The sequence below is a fragment of the Camelus dromedarius genome, chromosome 3 (assembly GCF_036321535.1).
Source record: "Camelus dromedarius isolate mCamDro1 chromosome 3, mCamDro1.pat, whole genome shotgun sequence".
NCBI classification, from domain to species: Eukaryota; Metazoa; Chordata; class Mammalia; order Artiodactyla; family Camelidae; genus Camelus; species Camelus dromedarius.
In genome coordinates, this window is record NC_087438.1 from 39,585,656 (window position 1) to 39,598,494 (window position 12,839).

At 35.0% G+C, this 12,839-nt stretch overlaps 1 protein-coding gene across 1 annotated transcript in view; it reads right to left on the minus strand.

Annotated features, from left to right (window-relative positions):
• Window positions 1–12,839, minus strand: part of PDE4D (phosphodiesterase 4D) — a 1,287,753-nt gene that overhangs the window by 1,005,518 nt on the left and 269,396 nt on the right. Inside the window, exon 3 of the mRNA XM_010974890.3 lies at window positions 12,569–12,702. Within this exon, the coding sequence (XP_010973192.2) occupies window positions 12,569–12,610 (42 nt within the window). The 5' untranslated portion in view covers window positions 12,611–12,702. The remainder of the gene's footprint in view (window positions 1–12,568; window positions 12,703–12,839) is intronic.

Below are 12,839 nucleotides of genomic sequence, written 5' to 3' on the forward strand. Positions count from 1 at the left end.
TCTGAGCAATGTCTAGGTCTCTGTTGGTATGATTCATCTTACACTGAAATGCAGTCCTGCTAGTAAATTAATGTTATGTAATGGGTTTGTGTAGAAAAACCCAGGTTAGACATTTAATATTTAAAGTACAAAGCAGAGATGAAGACCTCTAAAACTTATAGCTTTTTGTTTCAAATGAGTTTGTGGAAAACATAGTTTTTGCTGTAGCACTGTGGTATTATTGTTTGCCTTGAGTAGTTGGAATACATTTGGTTTTAATGCTCAGGGAGCCAGATTCTCTGCAGAGCTTATATCCCAACCTGGAAGTGAAGTGGTGGAGGCTAACTCTCTGAACCTCTGGGGTACCATTTGGTGTGCAGCTCTGTGGGGTGTAACTTCTGTAGTGCAGTCAACTAGTTGGTAAGGGCTAAATAAATATTGCTGACTGAACTGAATTCAGGATGTTGAGGGCTAGGAACAGGGCCAAATTATTAATGTAGAAGCAATATTGCCAATACAGAAGTCCAGATTTCCATAATAGTAAGGAGTTTGGGGGGAGGACAGATATGACCATAAGAGTCATAAGCTAAACGTCTTTTTCCCTGTCCTTGTGCTATAAATAGGGATGTACCCCAAGATCCATTTGGTGGTGTGTGACCAATCTAGGCAAATGAAGGAAATAGGAAGCAAGGTCCAAGGCTCTAACCATGTAACCATTAACCATTCTTGGCCTTGGGATAATGGTGTTTAATCTCCACAACTTAGCGGAACATGTGAACTGACAAGAATGACTTTTTCTAACAATGAAAGTGAAGTTGATTTTTCATTAATCTGTTTACTGATGGATCAGTTCCATTTTTAAAAAGTCCCTAAGACTTAAATCAACTGGTACAGAAGCATGTGATAAAATTGAATATCCTATAACGTTATTTCAGGTGTTCTTTGCTTAGTTGGTTTGTGTTTTCATTTGTTTATTTGTATTTTGCAGTGTGCTTTCAATAATGTTTTCTTATTTTACCCTTGAAACAATCATAGTAGATATTATGAGAATTTGATAATAATCTAATTATTTATGTTTTTCTCACCCTGCTTCCCTCACCAGGACAGAGATACTAAGTGGCAAAGCCAGGACTGTAACTCAGGATCTTAAGGACCATCCCTATGCTGCCTTGGAAAGCAATGACCTTGGGGAACCATGTAAACACATCAATAATTTTAACTGAAATCATTTTTAACGTTCAAAATCCTTGTGCTAGGTGGCCACTTTAATAATAAAAAATGATACGTAACCCTAATTTAAAAAATAAGGAACTGGATTTAGTTAAAAGTAAGTGGACTTTATAATTAATTTTTTTTTTCTGGAGCAAAACACTACCAATACAAAATCTTACCAAATTATTATGCTTTTCATTATAATTTCACTTTGTTATAGAGCAATATTATCTGTAGGAATTATTCTTTAATATTCATCATCAACTCAACAAAACTCTCCATTTTTAGGTACCTTTGGTGTTTACATTGTGAAGTACAATATATGCAATTATTTCTTGGATATAATCATTCGGAATTCAACTTCAACTTGAAATTGTCCAAAACTGAAACAGCAAACACATCACAATATCAGGGGGAAAAGTGGAGGTTTTTTTTCAAAGGCAACAATGTAATGATTGACTTTGGCCACTAAAATTGTCATGTGATTGATTTCGGAGCAAATGGTGGCTGATCAGTCCCTATTCTTTCAGATCTTCCATACTCACATCCATTTATACTCTAGGCTATTCTTGTACTATTGTTGATTATCTTAGAAAAATTCTTTTTAACCACTCTAAAATAATCTATGTTTCTGCAACAATGAGCATAATTGACAATCATGGCATATTATTCACAGTTTAAAATATCCTGCCAAATGGGATACCCAAAATTCAATGAAGAACAAGTACACAGAGGTGTGAAAGGGATGGGACTTCAGAGTCCCTGGGAAGAATTCAAGATTAAAGTGGGACAGGCTTGGGTGGTTAGGGTAGGGTAGGGAGATGAAAAAATAAAAAGAAAATTATAAAAGTTATAAATTTAGTTGTCAAATATGCTCTATAAGAGTAGAGACCATATGTTTCTTACTCACCATTTGTTACCCAGAGCCTAGCAAGCACAGTTCCTAACACACAGGAGCCATTCAATAAACATTTATGAATTTTGTAAAGAAAACAGCATAAGCAGGAAGGCAGGAGTCATGATCAAAGGAATAAAACCTCTGAAACTACAAGTTCTCATTTCTCTTCACTGCTAATCAAGACACAAGCAAGAATATTATTTTGGTTTAGCTTCGTACTTTTCAAAACATCTTTACCTATAGTTTCTCCTCTGACCTTCTTTGGACTTTAATGAGAGACCACAGAAGAAAATTTAGTTTCCATATACTTAACTTCATCAGGAGTCTAAGCTGTGACAACTTTGTCGATTTTGTACCTTAGGTGGTGATGGATATAGCACAGAAAGAAGCCAGTCTGGGAAGGTACTCATTATTTTTACTTTAACCATAAAACCCCCAGAATAATCAATCTTACAGAATAATTGTGAGGAACAATAAATGAATATATCTCTAAAGTGTCATGACAAAATGTATCATCCTTTCCAAGTTTTTTTTTCACTCTCCGGGTAGGCACCAGTGAAATGAAATGGCATAAATTACTCAGCCTGTGCCATTAAAAGAGCAATTGCTTCCTAAAACTCAGCAATGTAAAAGTACAACTGGAAAATATTTTTAAGGAAAAAGATAAATTTGGTTTACATGCAGCCAGTATAGATAACAGTCCCCTAAAAAACTAAAAATAGACTTAGCATATGATTCAGCAATCCCATTCCTGGGCATATATCCAGAGGAACTCTAGTTCACAAAGATACATGCAAAGTTCATAGAAGTACTATTTATAATAGCCAAGACATGGGAGTAATTTAAATGTCCATTGACAGATGAATGGATAAAAATGATGTGATATATATACAGTGGAATACTATTCAACCATAAAAAGATTGAAATAATGCCATTTGCAGCAACATGGATGGACCTAGAAAGTATCATACTAAGTGAAGTAAGTCAGACAGAGAAGGATAAATATATAATATCACTTGTCTGTAGAATCTAAAAGAATAATACAAATGAACTCATTTACAAAACAGAAGTAGACTCACAGGCATAGAAAACAAACTTATTGTTACCAAAAGGGGAAAGGTGGGAGGGATAAATTTGGAATTTATGTTAACACATACACACTACTATATATAAAACAGATAAATAACAAGGCCCCACTTATAGCACAAGGAACTATATTTGATATCTTGTAATAACCTATAATGGAAAAAATCTGAAAAAAAAATACATATATATGTGTATGTATAACTGTATCACTGCTGTACACCTGAAACATTGTAAATCAGCTATATTTCAGTAAAAAATAAAAATTTGAAAAATCAGTTTATACATTTTGGACATTTAAAGTCTTCTGTGAAAAGAGATGATTCTAGGAAACCTGCTGAGCATATTTCACCAGGTGGGCACCTAGCTCCTTTACTCAAAACTGGAAGCCTATTTAAATGGCCTTGATTCAGAATGTTAAGTATTTTCTAGATATTCTATGCCCCCAAAATAGCCCAGAATTTGCTTCCAGTTTTGGTTTGTTTTTTTTTTTTTTTTTTTTTTTGAGGAGGGGAGAGAGTTATTATTTAATTTTTTTTAAAGAAGGAGGTGCTGGGGATTGAACCCAAGACCTCATGCATGCTAAGCTAGTGCTCTACCACTTGAGCTATACCCTCCCTCACTGTTTCCAGTTTTGAATAAATACTAAACAACAACCTTATCAAAAAAGAAAAGAGAACATCAATTGAAAGACATCTGGTGAGTGACAATTTTATCCAAATGTGGAGCATCCAAAAGAATCCTAAGTCAAACAGGGCAATTTCATCAAAAAACCAACAAATCCAATTGAGCAGAAGAGATCATGAATCTCTCCAAACTGGCAGGAAGAAGGGGTACTAGGCAACTGAGAATTTAATGTAAACTACTACAAGAAACATTAGAATTCAGCATATAAGAGAGCCGATTAATGAAGAAAAATTAAAATTTATCCAGTTCATTCTCTAGATGAGAAGATTTATAAAAATTCATGAGTTCAAACAATATCAACAGAGATATTATAAGGAAAGTTACTTTGAAAAATTTTTAAGTACGCCTGACTTTAAAATATACTGTCATTGTAGAAATTTGTATGTGCCTCTCCTTTTGTCGGTTCCTTTATTGCCCTTTCCTGGTTAGCATAAAAATAGTGGCACTAATATCGGGAAGGGGGTGGCTCAGATAATCAGGTCTGAAATTTACAAATGTCTGAAGAGTTACCTCAACTGGTAAGTCCACTGAAGGGACAAGGTGCTTTTGAGACTTGTGTTATTAGACTGAATGTTAAAAACAAACAATATATTTTGGGTGCTATTTTAAAGGGGATTGTTTCTTTACTTTCTTTTTCTGTTGCTTCATTGTTAGTGTAAAAAAATGCAACTGATTTTTGAATGTTAATCTTATAACCTGCTACCTTGCTGAATTCTTCAATCAGCTCTAGTAGTTTTTGTGTGGACCTTTTAGGGTTTTCTATATATAGTAACATGTTGTCGGCATATAGTGATACTTTTACCTCTTCTTTTCCAAATTGGATCCCTTTTATTTCTCTCTCTTGCCTGATTGCTGTGGCTGGGACTTCCATGACTATGTTGAACAGGAGTGGTGATAGTGGGCAGCCTTGTCTTGTCCCAGATTTTAGTGGGAAGCTTTTGAGTTTTTCACCTTTGAGTACTATGCTGGCTGTAGGTTTGTCATATATAGCTTTTATTATGTTGAGATACAGTGAGGAGATTCCTCAAAAGACTAGGAATAGACTTACCGTATGACCCAGGAATCCCACTCCTGGGCTTACACCCAGAAGGAACCCCACTTCAGGATGACACCTGTGCCCCAATGTTCATAGCAGCACTATTTACAATAGCCAAGACATGGAAACAGCCTAAATGTCCATCAACAGATGACTGGATAAAGAAGATGTGTTATATTTATACAATGGAATACTACTCAGCCATAAAAAACGATAACATAATGCCATTTGCAGCAACATGGATGCTCCTGGAGAATGTCATTCTAAGTGAAGTAAGCCAGAAAGAGAAAGAAAAATACCATATGAGATCACTCATATGTGGAATCTAAAAAACAAAAACAACAACAAAAAAAGCATAAATACAAAACAGAAATAGACTCATAGACATAGAATACAAACTTGTGGTTGCCAAGGGGGTGAAGGGTGGGAAGGGATAGAGGGGATTTCAAAATTGTAGAACAGGTAAACAAGATTATACTGTATAACATAGGGAAATATACACAAAGTCTTATGGTAGCTCACAGAGAAAAAAATGTGACAATGAATATATATAAGTTCATGTATAACTGAAAAATTGTGCTGAACACTGGAATTTGACACAACATTGTAAAATGATTATAAATCAATAAAAAATGTTTTAAAAAAACAAGCAATATAAAATAAGTAAAATAAGAATAGTGAAGGGAGGAAAACTATTTTGAGTAAAATTAAATTTAGCCTCTAAGTCTGTGAAAAGCTGATTAGAACCTCAAAATTCATCACTGAGTTCCCTTAACATAAAATCTAGAAAGTAGGAAATGAAGAAAAACATATTAACTAGATCATTTTCAGTGTTATCCAACTGAGAGAATATATGGACCCCAGAATATCAATCATCAACCTTTAGGCATAAATATCACAGTGGCTTATTATCATCCTTTAAAAATACCAAACTCTCTAATATGGACTGAATACTCATGTCCCCCTAAATTCATACATTGCCCCCCAGTGTGGTGATACTGGGTGGAGCCTTTGGGAGGTAATTAGGGTCAGACGAGGTCATGAGGTGGGGTCCTTATGATGGGATTAGTGCCCTTATAAGAAAAGACACCAGAGAGCTTGTCCTCTCTTTCTACCATATGAGGGCACAGTGAGAGGCCAGAAAGAGAGCTCTCACCAGGAACCAAACTAGCCAGCACCTTGATCTTGGACTTCAGCCTCCAGAACTGTAAGAAAATGAAATCCTCTTGGTGAAGCCACCTAGTCTGTATATTTTTCTTATGGAAGCCTGAGCTGAAAATATACTCTATTGCCCCAATACTTTGATTTTATATCTATTTGGAAATTGATTTTCAATTCAATTTATGAACAGGTACAACATGACCTAGAATCATAGAAACTCATAAATGACAGGAGACAGAACTCTCACCTAGTTTGACCACCTATCCTATTCCTGAATCTTTTATATGATATAGATATTGACTGAATAGTCTTGGATGCTATACTTGAACCTCTTCAGTGAGAGGAACTTAGGCATTTCCATATAATCCATTTCTAGGCCACCCTGCTCTGTAGCTAAAGAAGCACCTGCAAACCTCAAGATAGAATTGACTGAGCAACTATTATGTGACAGGTTCATTCACCTTCATTATGATATTTTTCTATTTTACAGATAAAGACACTAAGGCTCAAAAAAAAATTAAGTGATTTACTAACAGTCAGAAATTTAAGCACCAGTGAATCTGGGGATTCATTCCACATCTCTGAATTCAACAACTATTCCCCTTTCACTGCACCAATGGTCTCTAAACTATATTGATTTTGAAAACAGATGACATTAAGAAGTAAATATAAATAGAATTCCTAATATTTTTAAAGCACACAATGGGGACTGCTGTACTTTATCACACTGGCTCCCTTATACCAGGTAGAAAATAAAAAGCTAGACCAGTAAAAGTACATCCATATTGAAAAATGTCAGAACATAATGTTGGGAGATCGTGATTATTATTCTTAATACAAAGAATAGTAAATCTACTATTTAAAAAATTATTTTCAACAGAAGTACAAGCTACAAGACTTAGATTTTTAACCTAAGAAACGTCATACTACATCAATATTTCATTAGAGAAATGCCAAGGAAAACTTCAGTGCCAGAAGTGATGTCAGTTAATGTAAACGGCTCCCTTCCCTTTGACCCAATGGACTGAAAAGAGTCAATAGAGTTAACTCAGATAGCTAAAGCGTTGGTGTACAGTCTCGACCACTGCAGCAAATTAAACTGCTTAATTAAAAGCAGAGTTGTTGCTCTAAGTGTTCTTTCATAATACTCTCTAATAGTCTTAGAAAGAATATTCTATATTAACTATTCTGCTATTTTGTTTCTTTCTGCCCTAAATTGCTATGCTATACAGATAGAAGGAAAAAAATCGTAGACGTTTACAACTAAATGCTGCTCTAGATTAAACCAAATGACTTCATGAAAACATATTTGAGGCAGAAGAAAGCAAGTTTTAAATAGAGAAATTAGTTGATCCATTACGATTCAGAATAGTAAACAAACATAAAGCATCCCTTGTATACGGAATTTTTCTGCTATGAAACTTACAGTAGAGTGATACCTCACCAAGCTTCATTCTACCAGTCATTCTTTTGAGATAGCATGGTTTTTATACTAAAATTTCATATTCTGTTATTGTTGTATAAATGTCACCTGCTCAGCCTCATTAAAGCAAAAGTCAAAACAAGAATTTCCTCAGCTTCCACAGATGGCAAAGATACTCCCTAAACTTAGCACAGAGAGAAATCTGTTTGAGCTCTGCCCTTTTGGTATATGGACAAAGAACCAACATTTGGATAAACCAAATGTGGTTCTTAAGACAAGAGGTATAAAACTCTTCTTTTCCAATTATTATTAAATCAGAAAGTCCAGAGTTAAAAAAAAAAAAGATGCTATCTAAATGATTACTTTTTATTTTATGATTTTTTTTTTTGTTTCTTTAGTGCCCTGATTTTTATGGGACTTAATCTGGACAACATGGTTTTTACAACATTGATATTTTTCAGGCACTTAAAAGAGATTAAAGAGGATAAGAAATCATTATTTTTTAACCTCAACTTTGACTACATTTTAGGAATCAGGGAGAGAAAAGAACACAGAAAGTCTGTCTCATTTACAATAAACTGTGGGGTTTAGGGCAACACTAAAGATACAACTTATTAAATACCTTTCATGTACCAAGCATTGTGTTGGTATCATTTCCATCTCACCCTTTAGAATACTGGAGTCAGTAACTTGTCAAATTTCCCACAGCTGGAAAGTTGAAAGAGCCAGATTTTGAACCCAGTTCTGTATGATTTTAAAGTCCACATTTTTTTAACCAAACCAAGCCACTTCTCAGGCAGGTCATTTAATCTCCCCAGGCCTCAATCTCAATTTCCTTATCCGTAAAATAAAAGCAGTGAGTCATGGTATCTTTAAGTTCTCTTCCAACTATAAGAAGAAATTATGTCTCAGAAACTTTATAAACTTTTTAAGCCCTATAAAATTCAGCAACACCATTTTATGAGAGATATATATTACTACCATGTATTCTAAAAACAAATGATGTAAACAATTGGAACAATTATGTAAGACAGGGAGGCAAAGCTTAAATTATTTGCCTTTTGTAATTCTCAACTGATGTGCAATGCATTTTAGCTACCTATTTTTTTTTAATTTGTGGACTTCTTTCATTGCTATATATAATAGCAAAATTTAAAGTATTTCATATTTTAAGAATATATAACAAAGAACTGGTTTTAAGATATTTCAATATTTTAATTTAAGTTCATTTATTATAAAAGTCTGTATATAAGTTCATCCTAATATACTGTTTAGTAGTATTAATGATATTCAACTCATTTAGATATTTTCAATTTAATAAGTCATATAAGCACTTTGACTTACTTTGAAATACTGTAGCTTTTACTTTGAATTAATTTTTAAGAAAATAATAATTTTTTAAAGTATATATTTTATTTGGTTTAGGAACTCAAAAATATATGCAAGTATATATCAAAACTAAACATATTATAGCACCAGAAATAGCGAAAAAAAAAAACCAACCTGATTTTATGAACTGATGTTTGGAAGTTTCTCTAATGAGTCAACTACGTAGGTTTTGCTTATATGTGATGGAACAAAAGAATACATTTAAAGCTGCTATTTTTAAGCACTTCTCTCTACATAACATTTTGCAGGAATGGACAATCTTTCTTTCCAATAAATGGAAAAGCTAAATTAGAAATAATTGTCCTATATTTTCCCCTATTTAACAACTTGACTTCCTACATACACAAATTTTATGCAGATAAATGCAACTTGTAGATTTAGGGAAGACAGCTTGGGGTCAAACTTATAGGGTTTTTTTAATTATTATTATTATTTCAATAAAATTGTCCATTTCCTATATTTAAGCAACAGTCTGTTTGGGGTATAAGTTTAATAATTTAAATTTCCCAATCTACCTATTGTGTGGATTAAACAAAATTGCTCTCCAAACTCCTGTATCTTCAAAGAGCCCAGTCTCATAGCCTTGGACTCTGGTTCATCCTCTCCCCATTCCCACCTTGGTGTTCACACAGTGTCTCCAACTCAGTGGACAGGCCACAGACATTCCATTCAGTTAAAAGAAAACTAGCCAGCACATGCCATACTTTTCTCTCACCTGGATCCCAAATTTAATACCTCACCGAAAGCCCTATCATTTTTTTCTTCCTAAATATTTCTTAAATATGTTCAGTTTTCTCAGTCTCCCTACCATTGCCACCAATGGGCTAGTTATTTGAGTCCATGACCTTGAAGCCACTTTCCCTACAACCATGGAGCCACTGCACATCATACTCACTTCTGGAAGGCTCTACACTCCTACTTTTCCTTGTTAGGCTAACTCACCCTCAGATCACAGCTCTCAACCATCTTTCCTCAGGGAAGTCTTGCCTGACTTCCCTGACCAGGCTGTCTGTGTTCTGCACCCTGTCATTGTACTAAGACTCTTCTCCCAGCAGGCATCACAATCCATTCATTCACTCATCCCTTTAACCATAATTAATACTCAGGTCTGTGAAAAGCGCTTTGCTGAGGATACTATGGTGAATATGGAAGCAAAGCCCTTGTCCTCAGAAAGTTTATGTTCTAGGATAAAGAAAGATGAGAGGCCATTACAGATGAGGACATGCAGAAGAATACTCACTCTATGGAAGGAGAAACAGTGGAGAACTGTTAGTTTACACCTATTTGTGCAAGTCTTTGATGAATGTTTGTTCTCCTACGTGGATCATAAGGGCCATAGCCACTGGGACCATGCCTCACTTTTGTACTGTCCACGTGCACCCTTCCTCTCTTTTTTCCCCACTGCAACTACAAATTACCCCCCAAAACTAGCAAAATGTCACTCTAAGTAAAAACTGGTTTGTTTATATTCTTACAGTTAAACTTTTTCATGGATCCCTTCCAAACAAAGGAAGAATTCAGAGCACTCATCATCAAAAGGGACACTGTACCAGGTCTTGAACGTGAGGAGAAAAATATAAACAGTGAGTTAAATGTTCAAGAATAAATAAGGTGATTGTCTAAAGATGGTCCTTTTCTCCCTTCTCTTTTGTATGCCTTACGTTTTCACAATGACAGATATAAGATATACAGAGACACATAGGGAGGAGCAGAGGCCATTTTAACATTTAGAAGAGTCTCTTCGCATTTTCAAATGTCATAATGCCAAAGAAAAACATTCTCAGATTCTAAATCAAATTAGTTCTTTAAACTTTCCTCATCAAAAACAGGAAACACCTACTTCTAAATGTACAGTTTTGGATTCTCTTCTGGCAAAGACTTAAGGGGCGGGAGTGACATTCTTAAACCAGTGCAAAATAAACTTTTAAAACTCTAAAGTGACAACTTCTTACTAGGCAAAAAGTGTAGTTCTTTTCTCTGATAAACAGTAATCTCCTGCTTAGAGTCATTTAATTAAGTGGAAGCACTTTCTTTATGGCAGTGGATTTTCGAGAAGCTGAGAAGCAGTGAAATGAGAGCTGTACTGTTTACATTTGGACAAACATAGGCAACTCGGGTTCTCTTAGTCTGGGAAGCATGGGCCTTTCCACCAAGATAAAAATTTTTCCATTAAGCAAATATAAATAGAAAATCTCCGGGCATCATTAAGTACCCAAAGTTCTCTAAAGTCACAGCTCAGTTAATCATTTGCTTTTAGAATGTTTTTCTCCAAGAACAGGAAAATGTTTAATAATATGTTTTTAATTATCCAAAATAGTCTCCTTTTTTGCCTTTACACAGTATTTTCATATCACATGTCTCTGAAATTTAATCAAAGAAGGACATATTATATGAATGGTTGCTTTCAAATTTAACTTATAGTAAGAAAACTCAGTAACAGAAAGATGTGTTTGCATTTTAGAAATTTGTATGCAGGTCACTTCCTATGACAATGAGGAATTGTATGATGATAAAAGGAATTCCAGGCTCCGTGCCATGCATGGTCCTTTATTTTACTCAATAATTCATACAACACTAACAAGTAAAACAAATGCATTTGGACATTCCCTCAGAGTTTGTCGAATTTCCTTGGTTGGTTATTAAACACAGTCAATACTCAGTCCAAGAACTGGCACACTTCTGGGTACATCTTCATTTTTTTAAAAAACCTGTTGTGCACTGTACTTCCCTCTCCATTACTCCCGAGTTGCTCACCCTTAAAGGCTGGATGGTAATTAATTCTATAGAAAGAATTAAAGATGGCCTTGGGCCATCACCACAGAATCACTGGTTGTAACACAAAGCATTCGCATACTAGAAAAATGTGTTTGCATTTGTGGTTTTCCTGATGCCTTCGAATGAATGTTCCTAGTCACAACTACATCTCTTTGGATGCCTTTTATCCCCCTTGGGTGAATGAACAAAGGGGCGTGTTCTTAGAGCTTGCCTGATGGAAATGAACAGTCCACGTTCATCCCCGCCTTGTGCCACTTTCCTGGGGTTGCTCTATTTGCCTATGCTTTCTTTCATAAGCTAATAGAAATCTAAAAATTATGACTAATTCGGTACCTTAAGAATACTAAGTGAGTGGAAATAAGGCTTAATCTCCATCAGGGCCATGAGGATTTTCACTTTAAAAAAATTTTTTAAAGGAGGGCAGAGATTAGAGACATATGCCAGGAAAGAAAGTTCATGGAAGTGATGTCCCACTGATCAAGTATTCACATTACTTATCCTGTACATGAACTTGCAGAATGTAACTGGTGAAAGTAGCTAGTGGTGTGAATGCGATTTATCCATTTGGACTTGCCCAGAAAATTTGATATTCAAGATATAAATTTCTTCAGTTTCAATTTTTAACAATATGTTTTCTGCATGCATCCAAAAGTCAGGGTGTCCAGTACCATGCCAGCAGGCACATACGAATGAATGGTAAGGCATAGAAACTGGCTGGAAGAGAATTCCCAAGAAATGTCAGCCAGGCCACAGAGACGAACAAGTCTTCATTTGTTAATAAGCTGCATACAGTCAGAGAACTGAAAGTTAACCAAGGGTTTCTCACAAGCCTGATCATGAAAGCACAGTATTAAAATCCAAAGGAACCAGTAAAAAGTTAAGTGTACACGTTTTTAGAAAAGAAATGAAACCAAAAGGTACTTACACTCTTGCTCCGAGAAAGCAAATCACAGGTATTCCTTTTCATGGTGCTGTTTCAAGCAATTCAGACAGGCAAGAGTTGTTTGAACGTCACTGCTCTCACTGCAACAATTATCCACTCAAAAGCCAATTGGCATTCTGTAGAGTAAGGCAAGGAAATGTTTAATCAAGTATATGATTAACACATGCACTTTGAAATGCTGTCTTAGACTAGGACAGTAATTCTTAAATTATTCATCAGAACAGGCTAAAACGGTACTGTGTTTTAAGCAATA